The following is a 22,795-nucleotide window of genomic DNA, read 5'->3' as shown; positions in this document are numbered from 1 at the left end:
ACTGCAATAAATACATGCCATAACTGCTCAAGATATTTTAAAAATAATCACTTTCACCACGAGCAAAGATTCATCTAGTTGCTAAGCACATTACAACCGTAAACTGAAGCAAGAAGAATGTAATAGTGTTAAGGTAAAACGAAAAGCTAGCTCAATGGATGCCAAATTCTTCACCAACAAAGTTGAAGTTAATGCAAAGCCCTGCTAGAGGTTTCAAAAAAGACAAAAATTGCAAAGCTGTTTACCTCACTAAATCTCTTGGTCCTCTTGCGTTTCCTCTACACTGCTTACCAGTATGGCGGCGAAAAAAAGGTTTGCGATGGCTAGAGCTTCGTCGAGGAGAGAAGAAACTGACGATAACGTTAAGCGAGCGGAAACTGTTAAACAGTCGTTTTAGTATGGTACAGCTGTTTGTATAAGTTGGTCATTTTATTGAAGACTTCCGGTTAATTGTTTGAAAGTAAATTGCCGGTCGGTTTAACCAAAAGCTCACGAAGGTATAATTGTCAACTGACTCACTACTGTCTGTTTATGCTAACCACGGACTGAATTTCATCAAGCTGGTTAAAAAGATTGCCTCTGGCATCCAGCAGTCAAACGGGTTAGACAATTTGTCTAACCAATTTCCTTTATTAACGTTGCATCTCATTTACAAGGCTCTAATTCAACCTCATTTTGGTTATTGCAGCGTTGGCTGGGGGAAACTGTGGCATAAAATTAGCTGACAAACTTCAAAAGTGCAGCACGGGCCCAAACTCTCTCAAATTATGACACTGGTGCTTCTCAACTGCTTGAAAGATTAAACTCGGAAAATCTCAGCACTCAGCGTGACAAACAAAATCCCATAATGGAAGTCTGTTAATAACCTTGCCCCAGAATACCTAGAGTCCAAATTTACAAGTCGATCCTTCACTACTCCTTATACTTTCCGAGATTCTGAAAATAAACCAGCCATTCCACTCCCACGCACAAACTACCTTCAAAATAGTTTTAACTACAGTGGTGCTGTCCTATGGAATAATCTTCCTCAAAACTTAAGGCAAGCAGAATCTCTGAGTAATTTCAAAACACTTTTTAAAAAACACTACCGGAAAAAAATAAAGCACGGCATTCATGGAAAACAGGTTTTAGCGTTGTAATTAGCATTGCGATTTCATATAAGAGAATATAGAAAACTGTCTCAAACAGAAAACTCGTCTCAAAGACGTGAAACTTAATGTCTCTTTAGTACAGTTTGCGTGATTCGGGACATTCACCGTGCTTGAATTCAAAATCCATGGTCTTCTTACAACGCAAAATGTCAAACGAAACGGCATCGTTTATGTCTTCTTTCTTATTGTGTTTAATTTGTCTTGCCATAACAGTTGTTTAATTTGCCTTAAATTATAACCCCAACCATCTGAAGGAAAATTATGTACGGCCAATTTCTGCCAAGTCGATAGAAAGTTTACCGTTTTCAGCTGTTTTCTATCAGCAACCCCGATGTGAATACAACACGACATGCAAATCGCGCTGAACAAATTATATAACTTTTGAACTATTTCACCAGCCGACAATAGAAATGACTGAAAAACATAAACAGGAAGAATAAAATATCTCGTCTTAGCCACACGTTGGACGCACTGTAAAATCAACGTTCAAAACATGTGAACAACAAAACGGGCACTTTGAATTGATTATTAATTTCACTCTTTGAGCCTCTTCACCCAGTTGTCCACAGTTGTACAAAAACTGAACAATTTTTTGTAACGAATGAATAGGCTTGGATGTATTTCGAATTGAAGTGTTTCTGAAGTTTTACAAGATTTGAAAGTTGGTTTCACAGCGCGTTAAATGTATCGCTAAGACAAACTGTGTCAGCTGAGACACAAGTTGTTCGCGAGTTATGTAAATGCGACAATTTCAAGTTTGATAAAATTGAAGTTCTATTTTTGGAGTCACTCTTTTTCCCAAAGGCCCCGACATGAAAACTTTTTAATAGCCTTGATCACCTAAGGCGCCGTCTATACTTAAAAGAGATTACTTTTTGATACCGCGTTCTCACCTGTCGTTTACTAAATCTTTCGAAATCGCTGATGAAAACGTAGACTCAATCGAAAACGTTTGTAGAGTGGACAGGTGAAGACCAAGACATTAGCTCCACTCCAAATCCGAACATCTACACAAGTTTAATCCCAGATCCCAGTCGTTTTCATCGCTTTCGAGCGTTTTAGTGTGGACAAGTGAAAATGATACCAAAATGCTAGTATGGACTAAATTATTATTTTTTGCTTTACTGGAGATGGAAATGGAGACTTATGCATGAAAAGGCCTCAGTGTGGACGGGGCCTGAGCAGCTGAAAAATAAAAATAGGTACGCATTGCGTACATGTGGGACGTGCTGTGCACGCACTGCGAACCTCTTTGTTTACAGACGGACGGGCACTCACTCACGTAACCACGCACGCACGCCCACACTCACTCACTTCCGCGCTCGGTCACTCACTCAATCACTCTTACATGCCTGACGAAATAGTAGGTAGAGCACTATACAGTGCACTACCCACAACAATACGGGGTCTGTTAAAAGGAAAATCGGTCATGCACAGTGCAGCATGATTGAGCATTTTTGGGGGACTTGTGGTGTTGACAGCAAATGAAACTAGGCATTTTTAAGTAAGTAAGTAACTTTATTTCAACTGGGGTTGATGAGCCTGATTAGGCCCCTAGCAATACAGTCATGCTAATTTGCCGAGAAAAATATTAAAATATCAAAATATAAAAAAAAAACATACATGATCAATTAACGACTAACATTCTAACTATATCAATAAATAAACGATAAACAGTCCTAAGTCTTATGATTATTACAGTGAATCATAGAAAACTGTAAATCACAAATTTAGTTCTTTTACAGTATTCATAATTTCGTAAGGATTGTCATTCAACGTAATTCATCCGATAAAGAATTCCACACTTTGGCACCAATAAAAGTTGTAGATTTTAAGCCAAAGTTTTTACCTGCGACATTTCTCTCCTCTCAACGCCCTTCCTTATACACCCCACACAATCTCACTGCCTGGAGAAGGCTTCGCAAATGTTTCCATCGCGGACGACTTTTTAGGGACTTATTAAGTTTTAATATAGAATTAGAACATTCGCAAAAAAATCTTCTATCCCTGGATGTTTCACCTTTTTCTGCTATAGCTAGCATGGCCGTTTGCGTAACTCTCCCAGTTGTCAGCATTGATGCCAGCCAGTTTCAGATCAAATAGATGGAATATAGTTAAGTCTGTCGGCCAGTAGATCGGGAACCTCTCCGATAACCTCTCCGTGTTGGTTTCACTTTCGAAATACCATAGTCAGTCAGGCGTTTTCATAGTACCGGACAGCATCGTATTCGAGTAAACGATGAAACAGTCTTCAAAAAAGTTCTTGAGGAAATCAGAGCCATTCGCTTGTATTTAGATTACGAACTGTGAGTAAGTGATTCGAAAAAAAATTCTAAAAGCAATAAAAAACTAATCTTAGTGGAACGCTAGCAAATGCTGCCTGCTAGGCGCTCATGCATAATAGACATGTATAATTGATTTTTTTAAGCCTTCTGCCAGCTGATCATAACAGGCCCTCTGGAATACGTCTGGCTCTATCCGTCGTATGTGCCCCAGCCATCTCACACGACGGGAGCTCACCAGAGCAAACGTGTTGGGGATGCCTTCACGATCCAGCACCTTTGTGTTGGTCACCCTGTCCTACCACCGAATGTGCAACATGCACATCAGACACCGAAGATGGAAGCTGTTCACCCTCTTCTCCTGGCTTGCGTATGTAGTCCATGCTTCGCTGCTGTACAAAAGAAAGCTGAGAACACAGGCGTGGTAGACGCGTAGTTTCAGTTGGTTTTCACTGCCTGGTAGTTGTTGCGCCAGACCCTCTCATTCAGTTGCACCATGAAGGACGCTGTCTTGGCAATTCTGATGTTCACCTCTGCATCAAGGTTCAGAGTGCTGGAGATGGTGGAGCCAAGGTAGGTGAAGTTGTCCACCACCTCAAGGGGATGAACGTTGATGGTGATGGCTGGCAAGGAGTCGGAGCTTGAGTTAGGACGTTTATCTTTCTCAGGCTGATGGTCGGTCCGAACTCCCTGTAGGTGTTGGACAGGTAGTCTACCAGACGCTGAAGAGTGACATCAGTGCTGCATCGTCAGCGAAAACTGTTATTCAAAGAGGACCTCCTTGACTTTGGTCTTGGAACGGTGCCGTGCGATGTTGAAGAGCTTCTCCTCGGTTCTTGTGTCTAGCCAGATACTCGCAGCCCTGCTGCAGCCCGCTGCTCACTGGGGAATCTTAAGAAGTTCCACCGTTACAACAAACTGTACTGCGCATATCCTCATGAAAGGTAGTGACAATTCTCAGCAATGTTGGTGGGCAACCAATCTTCTACAGCAGTTTGTACAGTCTACCCCGGCTCATAAGGTCGAAAATCTTCGTCAAATCTAGGAATGCGATGTAGAGGGTCATCATCCACTTCTGCTGGAGCTGACGTAGGGAGAAAATCATATCCATTGTTTATCTGCCTGCTCGTAACCCACATTTTGACTCTGGGACTAAACGATTTGTGGATTCTGCTACGTTTCACTCCTATTCTGGGAAGCAAGCAATCACCAATTGACAGATAGATAAGAGGTGAGTTTCTAAAGAAATTATGGTGCTGCGTCGACGGGGGAGTGGAAGCGAAACTGATGAGGGAATCAGGGTATGTATCAAGATCATAGCTAATATTGAGCTGTTATTTTACCAGTTAAAAGGTAAAATTCCAATAATTTGCATGGAACGTTTTTCTTTGTTATCCATTTTCTAACAAAAGGAGCCAACCGACCATAAGGTCTGCTATGTTTTCTTTTTACTTTGCTGTACTTTAGCAAAAGGAATACAATAATTAGCATTGTAGGAAGTTCTACAAATTCAAGCCCTTTAGGTCGAAAATTTAATACTTGGGACCTTAAGATTGAGGGTTTGCTCTTAAACCGCAAACCGCAAAGGTCGGCCAGCGGTTTACAGTTCGGTTATCGCCGTATATACATAATCCGGACTAAAGATTGAGGGTTACTTTTTTCCTATTCACGTGCATCACGACGCCTTGTTTATTTTTAACGATGCATGCACTAATGTGGTTAGTAATTAAAGTAATCTCGCAACTGAATAAAACAAACCTCTCATTCATTGAGATAACTCTTTAAGGAAAGTAAATTTGACGTTTAAACGTGGCTCAATAGTTTTAAAACTAGCGAAGAACTCTGCCGTAATTCCCTACTGTCGAACGTGTTTCTTAGAAGATAACCACTCTGTTCAGCATGCCCAAGCAAAGTACGGGTGATTAGTTTAAAACGTCAGGGGCACGCAACGGTTCGCCTCGGTGGATATCTGTTCGGAAGGCCTTAATTGCCTCAGAAATTCGGATTAAGTGGTACAGAAAATTTATAGTGTTCTACGCCAAAATGTAGCGCAAAATTTCGCAACTCTGTCCGGAAAACTAAGTCCTTTCGCTTTCGGAGAGGCAAATATTTCGTTAAACATGCGAAATAAGGTCAGCTAGCATTTTCTTATAGCAAACAACAGTTCCCAAATTCCATTTCCTAATCCTTTCTGTTTAGCTAAAGCATCCTAACAGTAAACTAAACTGTGTTAGCCTTTATCCAAATATGTCTTTAATAGGCCACAAAACGACGCGGATGCACAAGATACAACAGTGATTGTTCTCATTGGGTGTCCCTGTGAAAGTCCAAGTCTTTACTTAGCACAGTTTTGAACTGAACCGTTCAATTATCTTGCCCACAAAAGTCAATTTTTTAATTTCAGATTGTTGTCCAGACACACAAAATGGAACAAGTTGCAAAGGTACCCCAATACGTTATTACAACACGATGTTCATTTTTTAAATGGGCTTATTTTGAAATATAGGCTTAGGGAATTAAATACTCAGCTAGTAGAGGGTTTCTTTCTGGCAAGTGTTTTAGCATGCACGAAGTCGTTCGTGTCTGTGGTTTTTCGCGTAGGTGGCTTGTTTAGCTTCCCCTCGGTTTCCGTTGCAAATACAACTGAACTAAAACAAAACACATCTGGGAGTCAATGAAGTCCTGATATATTACAAACAAACGGCACATGTAAGCTCTTACTAATTTGCTGTATCTTCTTCAGTTTCAACTTCAGCGGCAGCGTTTTCTTCAGCAAGCGGCTCTTCAGCAGCAGCAACAACAGCAACTGCGACAACAGCAGCAACAACAACAACAACAACAACAACAACAGCAGCAGACCTTCCCTGGGGCAGCCATGACACAAGGACAGGTCTGAACTCCAATCATTACGCCCCTATTCTAGTCCATTTTTTTCTAAATCCCTTGTTTTTAGTGTAGGTTTTTCTTTTGATGTTGCAATATCAATAATATCATTGTCTCTTTTGTCAAGTAGCTTTTGAAAACTTTATTCCTTCTGCAGTCACTCAGTTAGTTCAAGTAATTTTCCTCTCGCGACACAAGCTCATCTGAGCACAAGTGAATAGCACTTTTCGCTCGCTGACTGGCTAGCTCGGAGGCGATTAGCCAAGTACTATTCCGAGCAACCAAAGAGAAACAAGATGGCTTCCCGTTTCGCCACGGTCACTAAAGAGGAATTTATTTAAATAAACGAGAAAGCATTAAATGGTAAGTTATTTAAGAGTGCCTGACTGTAACTTTCGAGAATCGCTGGCCAAGCTTGAAAAATCGAAACCCTCGGTAATTTGCCTGAAGTTTGCTTTTGGGGAACTATCTTCGAAAACATTATTTGAATGTTCTGGAAATTTTTAGTTTTCGAGAATTTTGGAGAAAACGAAATAACGGGTTTTGCCTCATTAATTATGCAAAAATCTCATTCAAAATGAGCCAAGTTCAATACGCTTGTGTTGAAACAGTACACAACGCTAGAAAGCGAGGTCGGTTTTGAATAAGAGCATAACTCACCTACTTTCTATTAATGGGACCTATGTAAACTTTTGTAAAACTTTGGAGGGTTTTATGGCTCTTTGAAAAATTGACATTTTGAGGACTTCGCGATGAGGCGAAAATTGAGTAAGTTTGAAGGTTTAAAATGCATCTTGGTATGTCAGGTATCGACTCGAGAGGAACATTGTGATAAAGCTTGGGTCTTCGTTTTTAATAATACGAAATAAAAAATCTGGGCAATCAATGCACGCGCTGACGAAAACCAAAGTTAGCGAGGCTTCGTTAACAAATTTGCATAATTCGCAACTGTTGAGAAAATGCTATGTTGTGGCGACTCGGTGAAAACATTGACCCAGGCTATCTTCAAATGGTTATTTTAACCCACATTGCATTTGTCTGTTTCTCTTTCTTGTTTAATAACGTGGTAGAAAAGGTCTGGAAAAAAATGCGTCATCGGACAAGATCGGACAAGGGGTTTAGTGATTGATTACGTTCGGGGTTTAGTTTTGTTACGTTTTGAGATTAGTGATTCTTACGTTCAATGGTTAGTTTTCTTACGTTTGTGGGTTATTATTTCTTACGTTTGCGGGTAAGTTTTCTTACGTTTGGGGGTTAGTGTTTCTTACGTTTTTGGGGTCAGTTTTCTTACGTTTAGGGGTTACCAATTCTTACGTTTGACTTCTAGTTTTCTTAGGTTTGGGGGTTAGTTTACCTACGTTTAGGAGTTATTATTTCTTACGTTTGCGGGTAAGTTTTCTTACGTTTGGGGGTTGGTTTTATTACGTTTGGGGTTTAGTAATTGATTACGTTCGTGGTTTATTTTTATTACGTTTGGAGGTTAGTGATTTTTACGTTCGATGGTTAGTTTTCTTACGTTTGGGGGTTAGTGATTCTTACGTTTGGGGATTAGTGATTCTTATGTTTAGGGGGTAGTTTTCTTACGTTTGGGGGTTAGTAATTCTTACGTTTGGGGATTGGGTTTCTTACGTTTAAGGGTTAGTGTTTCTTACATTTGGGGGTTAGTTTTCTTACGTTTAGTGGTTATTGATTCTTACGTTTGGGTTCTAGTTTTCTTACGTTTAGGAGTTAGTAATTCTTACGTTTTGTAGGTTGGTTTTCTTACACTTAGGGGTTAGTGATTTTTACGTTTGGGTTCTAGTTTTCTTACGTTTTGTGGGTTAGTTTTCTTACGTTTGGGGTTGGTTTTATTAAATTTGGGGGTTAATGATTCTTACGTTTGGGTTTTAGTTTTCTTAAGGTTAGGGGTTACTAATTCTTAAGTTTAGGGGTTAACTTTCTTACGTTATTGGGGTTAGTAATTCTTACGTTTAGGGGTTAGTTTTCTTACTTTTTGCAGTTTGTTATTTTTACGTTAGGGGGTCAGTTTTCTTACGTTTTGTGTTTAGTGATTCTTACGTTTGGTGATTACTTTTCCTACGTTTGGGGGTTACTAATACTTTTATTTGGAGGTTAGTTTTCTTACGTTTGGGGGTTAGTGATTTTTACGTTCGGGGGTTAGTTTTCTTACGTTTGGGGGTAAGTTTTCTTAAGTTTAGGGGTTAGTGATTCTTACGTTTTAGGGTTAGTTTTCTTACGTTTTCGGGTTCGTAATTGTTACGTGTAGGGATTAGCTTTTTTTCTTTTGGGGGTTAGTTTTCTTACGTTTGGGTCTTAGTTTTCTTACGTTTCGGGGTTAGTAATTCTTGCGTTTGGGAGTTAGTTTTTTTACATTTAGGAGCTATTATTTCTTAGGTTTGTGGGTAAGTTTTCTTACGTTTGGGGGTTGGTTTTATTACGTTTGGGGTTTAGTGATTCTTACGTTTGGGGATTAGTGATTCTTACGTTTAGGCGTTAGTGATTCTTACGTTTGGGGATTAGTAATTCTTACGTTTAGGGATTAGTTTTCTTACGTTTGGGGGTTAGTGATTCTTATTGTTTGGGGTTAGTTTTCTTACGTTTTCGGGTTCGTAATTCTTACGTGTAGGGGTTAGCTTTCTTTAGTTTGGGGGTTACTGATTCTTACGTTTGGGGATTAGTGATTCTTACGTTTAAGGGTTAGTTTTCTTACGTTTGGGGGTTAGTGATTCTTACATTTTGTGGGTTAGTTTTCTTAATTTTCGGGGTTATTGTGGTTATTGATACTTACGTTTGAAGGTTAGTTTTGTTACGTTTGGGGGTTAGTGATTTTTACGTTCGGGGGTTAGGTTTCTTACGTTTGGGGGTTAGTTATCTTACGTTTTGGGTTTAGAGATTCTTACGTTTTGGGGGTAAGTTTTCTTACGTTTAGGGGTTAGTGATTTTTACGTTTTGGGGTTAGGTTTCTTACGTTTTAGGGTTCGTAATTCTAACGTGTGGGGGTTAGTGATCCTTATGTTTGGTGGTTAGTCTTCTTACGCTTAGGGGTTAGTGATTCTTACGTTTGGGGGTTAGTAATTCTTACGTTTGGGGGTTAGTTATGTTACGTTTGGGGATTAGTGGTTCTTACGTTTAGGGGTTAGTTTTCTTACGTTTGGGGTGTTTTTTCTTAAGTTTGTGGGTTATTAAGTTATACGTTTAAGGGCTAGTTTTCTTACGTTTTGCGGTTTGTTATTCTTACGTTAGGGGGTCAGTTTTCTTACGTTTTGTGGTTAGTGATTCTTGTCAAGCATGTTAAGGCATGGCTCAAGGCCATATCTGGGTAAAAAATAGAAACAATTATAACTCTGCATAAATTTACTGAAAGACCATCAAACTTGGTAGCGACACAGAACTTGATGACCTTAACTCACTTCCACCCTCGCGACCTAAAAATAGATGTCACGTGACCGGTTTTGATTGTTTCTTTGCTCAAACAGAAAATAGAAAATGGGGTGCCGAGTTTACATATAATGAATATCGGTTAGAACGTTTCTCTTATTGCATGGTTATGCCTTATATGAATCTGTCCGGAATGGTTGACTCCAATATTTAGTTAACGGATTATTTAACACAATAGGTCACGTGACTTATTAAACTTCCTAATAACATTTTAATAAAACCAAAACCTATTCCATTCAGGACAGATTCAGTTTCTATATGATATAAGTTACAAACACACATGCTATGCTCCGAGTCTAAATGAAACATTCTTGCCCCATCTGATAATTTCTTTTGAGCGCAATAGTGACGTCATCAAACACGTGGCCACTATTCTTATGCCCTAAGGAATCTAAAGTCGCTGAAATATGTCAATTACAAACTTATGGTCACTCTGGGTGATTAAAGAAACATCGATTTCAAGGATAGGTGGTCATAAATTCGCGGGGGGTCTTAAGTAAAGAATGAACCATGCCTTAACATGCTTGAGTTAATTACGTTTGGGGATTAGTTTTTTTACGTTTAGGGGGTTACTAATACCTAAGTGTGGAGGTTAGTTTTGTTACGTTTGGAGGTTAGTGATTTTTACGTTCGGGGATTAGTTTTTAGTCTGAAATGTCAGCCGTCTCCTCTCCCTAACCCACAGGGGGCGCGGGAGAGAGAGACGTCTGAATTCCGAGCGTTATAATGTCGTCCGTTGACGTCACACAGTAATTTATGCAAATTTGCATAAATAAAAACCTTTGAAACCAAATGGCGGCCACTAGTCATGGAAGCGCATGGAAGCATTGCAGCATGCATAATGTAGGAGGTTGTGTGCGTTTTGTAAGCCGTAAAAGTTGAAGACGGAGCATCAAGAATGTATGAACGGGATCGCACTTCATTTTCCACCGAAGATGAATTGAAAAATGTTCCGATAAATGTTGTTAGTAAATAAAGTGTTGACAGGCTATGGCCAGACACGACTCCTATTAACGTGGTATGGTGGTATGAAATGTGATTTCTCGTTATGGTTTTGCTTTTTTGGACTGTTTTTTTTTTGTATGAAATAAGAGTAGGTCCTTCAGAATATTTCTCGAAGCAATGGTTGGTTTTGAATTAAAAGTCATTTGCTCCTCAAGATGTTTTTGACGTTAGGCAACGCCAGGTGGTAAGTTGTGACAAAAGAAAGAATTTTGTTTCGCACTTTATCGTTTTGTTGAAAACCCGACCTCCGTTCAGCGAAAATCAGAGCTTATTTTTTCAATGAGATTGTAAGGGTAGCCTCTAGCCCAAAAATGCGTACGCAACGCAACGCTAGAAAGCGAGGTCGGTTTTGAATAAGAGCATAACTCACCTACTTTCTATTAATGGGACCTATGTAAACTTTTGTAAAACTTTGGGGGGTTTTATGGCTCTTTGAAAAATTGACATTTTGAGGACTTCGCGATGAGGCGAAAATTGAGTAAGTTTGAAGGTTTAAAATGCATCTTGGTATGTCAGGTATCGACTCGAGAGGAACATTGTGATAAAGCTTGGGTCTTCGTTTTTAATAATACGAAATAAAAAATCTGGGCAATCAATGCACGCGCTGACGAAAACCAAAGTTAGCGAGGCTTCGTTAACAAATTTGCATAATTCGCAACTGTTGAGAAAATGCTATGTTGTAGCGACTCGGTGAAAACATTGACCCAGGCTATCTTCAAATGGTTATTTTAACCCACATTGCATTTGTCTGTTTCTCTTTCTTGTTTAATAACGTGGTAGAAAAGGTCTGGAAAAAAATGCGTCATCGGACAAGAAAATATTCGTGAAATTCTGGGTGATCATTATTTGGAAGGTCACTGAAGAAGGTTGGACTAGCTATTTGAACAAGCATGCATTCCAGTAAACAAACATGATTTAATTAAAAATATTCACTTTGACCGACCCTATGTCCAACTTTCGCATCTCATTTGACAAGCATGTATCTTTTAAACGTGATTCAAGTGTCATGTGAACGTTTTATTTTTATCAAAACCACTCATATGCCAGTAAAGAAAGGTCTTTTTTCTAGTTGTTGTAATTGACAATTTCGTAGCACAAGTTGGTTTGTGGGCATTACATTCTAAGACATATCGACAGCTACTGACGTGACGCAGGTAACGCAATAGCGAGTATCAGTTTGGCACTATTAATTTAAAGGTTAAGATTCGACAATAATTGGTTAAAATCGAATCATTGAACGTTGTTTTGACTCCTTTTATGTGGGGTGTTTCGGTCAAATGGTCCTTTAACGAAACCTTCCCAATCAGATTCCTTTGCAGAGAAATTTATTGGAAGATTTGCATTATGCAAATTTCCCACCAGAATTTCACGAATATTTTCTTGTCCGATCACGCATTTTTTTCCAGACCTTTTCTACCACGTTATTAAACAAGAAAGAGAAACAGACAAATGCAATGTGGGTTAAAATAACCATTTGAAGATAGCCTGGGTCAATGTTTTCACCGAGTCGCCACAACATAGCATTTTCTCAACAGTTGCGAATTATGCAAATTTGTTAACGAAGCCTCGCTAACTTTGGTTTTCGTCAGCGCGTGCATTGATTGCCCAGATTTTTTATTTCGTATTATTAAAAACGAAGACCCAAGCTTTATCACAATGTTCCTCTCGAGTCGATACCTGACATACCAAGATGCATTTTAAACCTTCAAACTTACTCAATTTTCGCCTCATCGCGAAGTCCTCAAAATGTCAATTTTTCAAAGAGCCATAAAACCCTCCAAAGTTTTACAAAAGTTTACATAGGTCCCATTAATAGAAAGTAGGTGAGTTATGCTCTTATTCAAAACCGACCTCGCTTTCTAGCGTTGTGTACTGTTTCAACACAAGCGTATTGAACTTGGCTCATTTTGAATGAGATTTTTGCATAATTAATGAGGCAAAACCCGTTATTTCGTTTTCTCTAAAATTCTCGAAAACTAAAAATTTCCAGAACATTCAAATAATATTTTCGAAGATAGTTCCCCATAAGTAAACTTCAGGCAAGTTATCAGGAGTTTCGATTTTTCAAGCTTGGCCAGCGATTCTCGAAAGTTACAGTCAGGCACTCTTAATCTTTCCAACCTCGTATTCTAAGGCGAAAAATGAAACTACAATGAATTGTTTACGAAAACTGCCGAGCATTATAATTACAATGTAGACAATAAAACATCTAATGTTTTGGAGCATGGTTTCAAAATCAAGACGAATTTCACACAACAATTAAAGAAATGACACTTTACCAACTAAACAAGTGTCTCAAAAAGTTTTAATTGTTCGCAAGAAAGCGAAACGGAACTTTCTACAACAAGAAATCGCTTACCGCGGGGCGCGCGAGATTTTAAAACTTCCCACCATTTGTCAGTATACTGCCAGTCAAAAAAAAAGGAATTTATCCTGCCCCTCTCCAAATTATATATCAAAACAAGAAACACTATTGTTTGGGCTTGCTCTGTTTGGTGGGAAGGGTGTTTGACAAGGAATATCGACAAACCCTCCAATTTTGGATAAACTTTGGCTATGTGGCTGGCCACATAGCCGCTTTAATAATCATTTCAATTCAATGTCAATTACAAACAAATGAAGGAAGCCCTACCCAGCAAAGGTGAGGGCAAAAACCCGCATAAAATATTCAAAGATATGTGTGGCTAGGAAAAGGGTGGGGGGAGTGGGTAAAATTAAGTACTAGACGATCAAACGCTTCTTTGCCGTCGAGTCCAAAACCACATGGGAAGGATAGATCGCCTAGAGGGTTCCCAGAATGTTCCAATATGTTACACCCCCTACTGGAATACCCTAGCCAGTATAGCTACATGTAGTTCAGTTTAAATATTAACCGAGGGGCAGCATAAAATTGTTGTCTGGACAATAATTTCTTTAAGCCCGTTAGTTATTCAACTTGTGTGGTATATACTAAAACAATTATTCACCTCAGTGTCGGTGAAAGTGGTAGATATTTACCTCGCCGCTCTGCGGCTCGGTAAATATCCACCACTATTCACCTCCACTTCGGAGAATAATTGTTATATATCAAAAGCTCGTAAGACAAGCTAAGTGGAGCTGTTGGCTTTCGGAGGTAACTGATTATTTGCTTTGTATTTTAGCGGTCCTTCCAAGCATATCAGGAGTTACAGCTAAAACAACAACAACACAAACTACTGCAGCAGCAGCAACAGCAACAAATACAGCAACAACAACAACAACAACAACAACAGCAGCAGCAGCAGCAGCAGCAGACGCAGCTCACACCACAACAACAGTTACTGGCACGACGACAACAACTTCAGCAGCAGGTAAAGTATCAAGTGTTCCTATTTTGTTATGATATCAACATAGATATTCTCCACGGCCGATTCATTTACTTATTGTAATGATTGGGAGTAATTGTTAAAACATCAAAACAATTTGTGTTATGTGATCATTCCCTTGATTTTCATGACTTGATCTTTTATATAGAGAGAATATTACACGGCGGCACGAAGACGTGAATTTTATCCTCGAGGGCTAAAAATATTGTTTCTCACTCGAGAAAATACAATTCATATCTTCAACTATTTTGACACGCAAAGAAATTATAAACAAGAACCAATAAAAAAATTCAAATTAAGTTACAAAGAAAAAGTGGCAAAGAGACCGAAAAGACAATAAAAGTAAAATGACGTCATCAATGTCCTCACTCGTGAGGAAATGGAAAATACGCCACTCTGGTCCCGGATGTAGATTCGTATGAATTTTACAAGTGGTTCATTTTCCAGTAAAACACTCGTGTCTTTATAACAAGTGTTAATATAACGACAGGAAATAAGCCGTGATCAGTATTTTTATTATTTGTTTATTTATTATAATTTTTTTATTATTATGTTATTATTAGTAATATTATTTTATTTTTATTTTATTTTATTTATTTATTTATTTATTTTTTTTTTTGGAGGGGGGGGGGGGGGGCTTTTAGTGGCTACCGGTTGTGTTTGCTAAGATTTGCCACAAGACGACTTTTTTAATGCACAAAAGGGCAAAAACACGACACAGACTGTGGAAACTTGCTAGCTTTGGAGATGGGAGAGTTGTTGTATTCCATATTAACACAACACACTGTTTGTTTAGCTTCAGCAGCAACAGCAACAAGCGTTTACATAACATGAGTCCAAAGTTTCTCAAATGCAAACAAACCAATTGCAGTCTCAGCTCCGTCACCTTCTACATTCACAGGCAAACCAGGCGTCAGCAGCCCAGCAGCAGGGTCTAGCAGGTGCACAGCAACAGCAACAATGGCAGCTACTGCAACTGCAGTAGCAGAGGTCCTAAGCAGCTGCCCAGATGTCGCTCGGTCAGGTAATGTAACAAATGACTGTGCACGGTGTTTCCCTTCGTTCTGTCTTTGCTGAGGTCGTTTTGACCCTTTCACCAAGCTGGAAACGCTATTATATATTTGAAGAACGATGAGCAAACTGCACCGCAAGAAAGCCCTGCTCAAAAGCTTTCATGGAATGCGTGCGCCTTTAACATTTGATCCACAGATGCCACATGAAAGTACTTCTCAGTAGCTTTCACTTGAATAGTCACAATTTAGAATTTCACCCACAGACTCAAAAGCTAGAGTCATCTTGTACAGCATAATAAACAGAACCACAGTAAAGTACTGCTCAGTAGCTTTCATTTGAATGGTCGCGCTTTAGGATTTCATCCACAGACTCAAAACGCAGAATCACCTTGTACGGCATATTAAACAGCTTCACAGTAAAGTACTGCTCAGTAGCTTTCATTTGAATGGTCACACTTTAGGATTTCATCCACGGAGTCAAAAGCTAGCATCACCTTGTACGGCATAATAATCAGCTCCGCGGCGCCACGTCAATCATTATTACAGAGACAATCGACTGACCACAAAATAGAGAAGCCGAAAGAGTGGATCGAAATCCGCTAATCACAGCGCTTGAACATTTTAACTTTTGACCCCGATGAACCAACATCTTTGTTTTCTAAGAGGTCCGCGACACTGAATGACGGCAGTAAAAAACGTGACGGTTGATCGCATCCTGAACTTCAGAGTCCGTATGTTATTGAAAGGCACAGTAAGCATGGTGCATCCTGATACAGAGGTATTTTGGACCGTTTGTGCCTATGTGGGAAAGCAGATCCTAGCAAGGGCTTTTGGAATCCAAAACGAAAACTGGGGGTAACCACGCATGTTTCTAAAAAGCTTCAAAACACGTAACAAGGTAGGGCATTTTTTGCCAATTTGAAGATTAATTATCTCTGAAAAATGCGTGGTTACTCCCCCCCCCCCCCCCCCTCCCCCCAATTTTCTTTTGAGATTCCACTACCCCTTGCTAAGATCTTCTCTTTCCTGCGCTAAAATACCTTTGAATTAGTTGCCACCGTCCTTAAGGCGGGGGTACACTAGCAACCTGGGGTGCTCTTGCGTGAGTATCAGCTGTCTGTTATTGTTCCAAAATCCATTTTCTTTCTTCTACCCCTTCCTTAAACTTCTGAAAATTCCATCCAAATTCAGGTGTATCCCCACCTTAAAAATTGAGAGATTTTCACACCATCCCAAGATGCACGGATCGTATACGCAGTACTTTTAGGAGGCACAAAACACTTTAAATACCATAGTAACTGTCAGTGTTGCCCTGGCAACAGTTAAGCTGACACCACTCTTTGTCTTACAGGTACAGATGACGCAAGCACAGATGGTCCAGTCCCAGGCCTCCATGACTCAAGGTCAAGTATTGCAGGCTCAGATGCAGGTTCAGCAACAGCAGTCTAGTTTTCTGCCGGATAACATGAGTTTACTCGATATCTTGCCACAGTAGTTTATTCCGGTAATGTCTGGGATCACTATTGAGTGATGTCTAAGCTGAGAAATCATCAGATGTCGTGTCTATAAGAACGAAGCTCGCGCTTTTGAGGTCCGACGAACAATCCAAGAAACAAACAAACAAACACGGTGGTTCAAGTTACCCAGAAAGCATTTTTTTCTCTCTGACCACAGATCTTTTTAAGGTTGAAAATGACGAAAACGTCCGCTCTTCGGAGTACTTTGTTTTGGTCTCTGGAACTGAGGACTTCAGAGCTAGTCTGGCTGAAATATACTTTTCCTTTTTTAATTCCAACTTAAAGAGGTTGTTTTTTTTCTTGTGGGGGGTGACTTTGCTCTCTTTCATACTTTAACGATAACAGGTCATTTCCGAGTTGTTTTGAACCTCATCACGAAAGCGAGGCTAAGTGCAAAGCTTTTCAAATGAAAATGTAGTTTTGTTTTTTATATGAATGAAAACTAATTGTCAATCAATGTTTGCTTTCAAAAAAATAACATGATTAGTGGCTTGCTTGACCCGCAAATATCTACAGCTCGTCCAGGCGGAGCAAGACGAACACAAGAAAATGACTAGTACAAAACTACTAAGACACTAAGTTTTACATAAAGTGTTTCACAGTAATTGTCTAACTAAGAACCCGTACTTTCTAAGTACAATGATTTTAAAGTTAAAAATAAGGAATGGCTGTTTTTATGCTAAGGACGTTAAAGTCGTCTCGAGACGACTTTAACGTCTAGTATAAAAACGGTAAATAAGACAGACGCATTTAACGTCTGACGACTTTAACGTTTTTAGTTAAGTGCGTCGTTTAGACGTCTCAGACGTTAAATGCATCTAGTATAAAAACGAGACGCCCTTACTGGGACGCATTCAGCCCTGACTCGTCCACAGACGACTGGCACGAGCTAGAAATCGTGGCTTAGCGCTTAAACAACATGGCGGCCAAGAAAAACTTGACGGAGTCTTGGGGCAGAAAGTGGAATGAAGTTGAGCTTAGGTCTACTTTTATGCGTCTCGTTTTTATACCAGACGTTTCGTTAAATGCGTCTTGACGACTTTAACGTCTCTAACATAAAAACGGCCAATGATAACTACAAAATACTAAGACATTAAGCTTTACACACTAACACAGACAGATTTTCACAATCAAACTATGCACGAAGCCTCGCTTTCATAATGAGGTTCAAAGCAACTCGGAAATGATCTATTGCCAGTATTGAGTAAAAAAGGAGTTGACCTGCAGAACAGGCGAGATTTTTTGCGTTTTTCATGCGAGCGGAGGTAAGCGCGAGTAACGCACGACAGGAGGGGCGTGACTCGCGCTCCGCGCTCGCCTCCGCTTGCTTGGAAAAAAAAAAGAAATAAAAAAAAACTCACGCCTGTTCTGCAAGCTAAAAAGCAGTTGGATAAAATGGTTATGAGCAAAGCTTCGTAAGTTTTTGTTTGTTTCTTTGTTTTTCACTGTAACCAGAACCACGTGATTTCTCGCTTTGCTTTTGTTTGTCCTGACTTCTGTATTTATAGTAAAAGGAAAGGTACGTTTTTCTTGTTCCATTCTTTATCAAATGAACCTCAGGTAATATTTAAAAAAAAAAAAAAGCAGTTTTGAGAAATGATGTTCATAAATTAATTACACAGGATTTGTTTGTCCATTTGGTGTTTGTAAGTAGTGCTGTAAGCCATTAGCTATGGAAAGGTAAATTATTTATATGTTCGTTTTGTTATTAGCGGTATACATCTCTACTTTACTGGTTGTTGGGATTTGTGATCCAAGATCATATTCATTTGTTGATCATCTCTAGCATGTTCAACGAACAGTTTTCAAGAAATTTAATTATCTTTAACCCACATGTTTTCGTTTCTCGAACTTTGGAACTGAAGCTGCAATCTTAAACAGAACTGATGGTTTGCATATGACGTCATGGCGGCCATGTTGGTGTACAGCAACAATAACATTTTTCTCTAACTTCCATTTTTATGCAAACTATGTGAACCAATTTTCATTTTTGTACACCAAAATTGCAGCAATGCAAACCACCTACATGAACAAAAACAAAAAAAAGAAAGTAAACCCCCCTTCCCCCAAAATCAATGACAAATTCACGCGCAAAGCAAAACGCGCCATATTTTCCGTTATTGAAATAGGGGAAAGGGTGGCTGAAATGTCCAAGATTGTAGGTAGCGTAGTTTAAAAAGAGAAAGGAAAAATTGTCATCGCGTGTTTGCGTTCTCCATAAAACGTTTCATCAGGAAATTTCACGCCCTAGTCGTGCAGTGACGGCAAATTTTAAAGAAATGTAGCAAAACGCGTGATGCATGTGCAGAGTTGTTGTTTTGGTTAATAAGCCTGTTTCTTTTTTAACGTTCTCGCTGCCGTTGCTGTCCTCGTTGCTAAAACTCCCTTATCAACTCTGTTGATAAACCAAGCATTCGTTTTCACTCCCCACCGACACAGCACCACAATTTTTTTTTAAACATAAGAAATTAACCCCCTTATCATTGTCTGTCGTCGATTCGGAATTTGTTTTTATGAGCTGGTATCGTACGTAGAATAATACCGGAAAATTCCAGTTAGAAGCGCAAACATTGTCGAGTAAATTTCAGCAAGTAAAGTCTTTGCAATATTCCAAATACCTGTACAAAATCTGAGAAAAGTTCAAAACTTCCAGAACAAAGTAACATTTGTTTTCAGGCATCTAACAATTTTTCCTGTAGATTACTTGTCGAGGATATTTCGATTTTTCTGGCCATTTATTAAAAAACATTTTTGTGAGAAAGTAACGAAATTCAGAAAACACTCGAAAAAATAAAATAGGTTATTTAGCTTTCAACTTTTAAACATGTTTTCAAGGACGCGTTTCATTGTCTAAAAGAATATTTTGTATCACTTCACCCATTTTTTTAATGTTGGCCTCTGAATTTAAAATTCATAAACCACAATAAAGTTTAATAATTTGAATACAGAGTGCTGTTTTCGTGTCACACAGTTTGAGCTCGAGAGTCGGCTGGGTACCATACTGTATGTGTTGGCTCGTCGCACATTCACATTCGTGGGGAGGAATGCATGACGAGCCCGTAGGAGGCTAGGCGCAGCTGCCAATCGCAGGAGACGTCGACTTCGCGACTATTTTGTTTCCCTTTACTTATTTTCTGTCCTGACGTGAGAAGCAGTTTACCCTTTATGTTTTGTTACTCCCAAGTATTTCACATTCCCTGACGGAGCCCAAGATCAACAGTGGCAAGTCGAATATGAAGCTTAAAATTGAAAATGTGTGCGATAATAGTCACTAACTTTTGCAATAACTTACCACATCACATTTTATGATACGAGAGGAAGTGGACGTATCTCTGTATTATGTTTGCAATTCTCGGCCCGAGCCTCGCCAACTTGCCCATATTGATCATCAACGACAATGCGTGCAAACCTCTCGAGATGGATATACGATACAAATTTTTCCATTTGCGCCATGTCTCCATTGATAAGTCCCCATTGTTCAGATCTCGGTTATTCGAAAGGTTATTAACGCTAACCCCATCCTCGGAGACCCAGGGGCAGCTAGTCTCGTGGAAGGGATTTAAGTGGGCGAAAGTTTACTTCAAGAAGGTTCTTGTATTAAAATCCGTTCCACCCGACAAGCTGCCCCTGGGCCTCCAAGGATGCGCTAACCCATGAAAAGCGTTCTACTGAACACTAGACTTTAAGTGACAGTATTCAATAGCATTCAATTTTTCTCCTTTTATTTTGGAAATGTTGGCCTGATTCTTTTTTTTTTCTTCCGCAATTTTGAGAATCAAACCGAAAACTTGCGTGCTTGCCAAACAATCGACATAAATTCATTTCAATAAATTTGGCGATTGTTTTATTTCTTTGGTTGGAAGTGAGGGATGCTTCTTAATTCCCGGCATGCCAGAGGATCTTCTGACCGCAATGCATTATAGGTTATTTGCAAATTCCCCCTCCCCACTCCTCCTTGACTACCTGAAAGCCCTTAAGAAAAAGTGTACGCATAAACAACTGTCGGCAAGGGAAACTGTGGAGATTCGACAACTGAACTGATGAAGAAAAAGATCTCAAAGCGAAGGAGAGGTATAGAGAGAGATGCGCGTGGACTGTTGACGATTCGCTGATTTGTGGTTTGTTGGTTTTAGTTTACCAATCCAGTCTTTCAATCAATAAATCGAACATTGGTTACGACATTAAGCATTTATTGAATTTTTCATCAAGTCGTTAATACCACACAATAAATAAGTGATCTATGTACTAGGAGAATCTTGCTACATAACATTATACGAAATTAAATGTCTATAAATTCTCGATAACTAAACAAAAGTAAAAGCATTTTGTTGCTCTCAATTTTATACAACAATTTTACAGAGCTACGGAAACAGCATATAATGTTATGGTATATCGCTACGACTAAATTTAAATCAGAAATTAAAGAGGAAAACAGACAACAACACACAAAGTGTTAGACTTAATAGCCTCTTGAGAGCACTTTGGCTAGATTTTATTAGTCTATCATTGTTGTTCTTCAAAGACATTAAAATGTTTATAGTTAGGTTTCTCCATTCCTTTAAAAACACCAATCCCCACACCTTTATTTGTTGTTTTTTAAATGATACAAAAAAATCTTTGAAAAGAGTCGCGCACCATAATTGTAACGTGGGAGACAAAATCAATAACGTAGAGTACTGAAATGTCACAAAAATACGAAGCATTCAACGTTAATCATTCCCCCAGTAGAGAAAAACGAAGATACGAGATATGTTATTATTTTATCTACATGACCTGGAGGGGAATTTCAACCTGCACTTGCTGGGATCTGCAACGGAAAAGTGAAACCAAGGCTCTTTTGAACTCTGGCATTCTAATGGTGTATATAATGGGGTTCACGAGAGAATTTGTAAACATTAAAGCCTTCAGTGCAAAAACTAAACGTGCATATGTTAAAAATGAGAGAGAAATCACTATATAACGCATATGAAAATGGAAAAAAATGAATAGAGTCCATGGTAGCCACATGAGTAGAGATACCAAAGTCATGATAAACAATGTGCGGGTCATTTTTTTCTCTCTAGTGGCTGCACCATGGTGCTGAGGACGCGTACCACAACACAGGCCTGACATTTTTAAAGTAATTGAGGCATAACATACACATATGACAAACAGGCAAAGAAAGCTGGCCCATATCAAAATCTTGATTTTTATCCTGCTGTCAAATATTTCCAGCCAAGTACTTAATGACAACACCAAAGCTGTGACCCAAATGAGTATAATGATTAAGCCATAAACCCATCCTTTGATGACACGATGTCTGAATGGACGAAATGTCGCGTGGACACGATCCAAAGAAATCACAGTGATGTTTAGAAGGGAAGTGAAAAGAAATAGTGTATACAAGACCCCGGTCACCCTGTAATTATAAAAATAGGCTTTCCAAAAATTACAGTCATCCGCTCCAAGTAAGGAGAATTCCGTGGCTTGCGAAAATCCTCCACATAACATATCTGCGACTGCCAGGTTGATAACCAAGTACAAACTTCGCTTGCGAAGACTTCTGCTTTTCATAAAAACAATGATTGTCACTAGATTGAGTGTTACTATAGCAACAGACTCGGTCAAGTACACTGCGAGCCAGGCAATGCACTCAGTTGGTGAGAATAACATCTCGGAACACCCTTCCTTGTTTTGGGATGAGGATCGCCTACCTGTAGATAAAATGAAGGATTTAAGTCACTTCTCTTCAAAGGCAACAATTCCAAAATTTTCATCTCTGTCCATAAAGTGTCGTCAGGGGTTGCTATCACTTTACGTTAATTTTCCTCTCCCACCGAACCACCTGCTATCTGTCAATTGGGCCTCAGAGTGAATGTGCTAAAAAGGCTTTGAACCATACCTTTAAAACAGCAAGCCTTTCTCTGATAATTAACAAAAATAATTCCTACTGCCAAAACTCCACTGAATCGTGTAAAGCACATTTCAACAATTACAAAGCCTAAAAACTACATGTACATTTCAAAAAGAACAAACAAGGCTTTCAATCGAAGCTTATAATAATGATAGTAATAATAATAATAATAATAATAATAACATTGATAATAATAATAGTAATAATAATAATAATAATAACATTAATAATAATAATAGTAATAATAATAATAATAATAAAAACAAAAA

At 39.0% G+C, this 22,795-nt stretch overlaps 1 protein-coding gene and 1 long non-coding RNA gene across 2 annotated transcripts in view; one reads left to right on the top strand and one right to left on the bottom strand.

The window, feature by feature from the left end:
• The window catches only part of LOC146484550 (uncharacterized), a 209,943-nt gene that overhangs the window by 55,718 nt on the left and 131,430 nt on the right, over positions 1–22,795 (bottom strand). The gene's annotated exons all lie outside the window — the stretch shown is intronic.
• Positions 1–22,795, top strand: part of LOC146484552 (uncharacterized) — a 176,203-nt gene that overhangs the window by 38,983 nt on the left and 114,425 nt on the right. The window contains exon 2 of the mRNA XM_085104704.1: positions 13,900–14,019. Within this exon, the coding sequence (XP_084960830.1) occupies positions 13,900–14,019 (120 nt within the window). The remainder of the gene's footprint in view (positions 1–13,899; positions 14,020–22,795) is intronic.

The sequence above is a fragment of the Pavona decussata genome, unplaced genomic scaffold (genome assembly GCF_977016875.1).
Source record: "Pavona decussata unplaced genomic scaffold, jaPavDecu1.1 SCAFFOLD_32, whole genome shotgun sequence".
NCBI classification, from domain to species: Eukaryota; Metazoa; Cnidaria; class Anthozoa; order Scleractinia; family Agariciidae; genus Pavona; species Pavona decussata.
The sequence above is the reverse complement of the archived record's forward strand: the minus strand, read 5'-3'. Positions and strand labels throughout refer to the sequence as shown.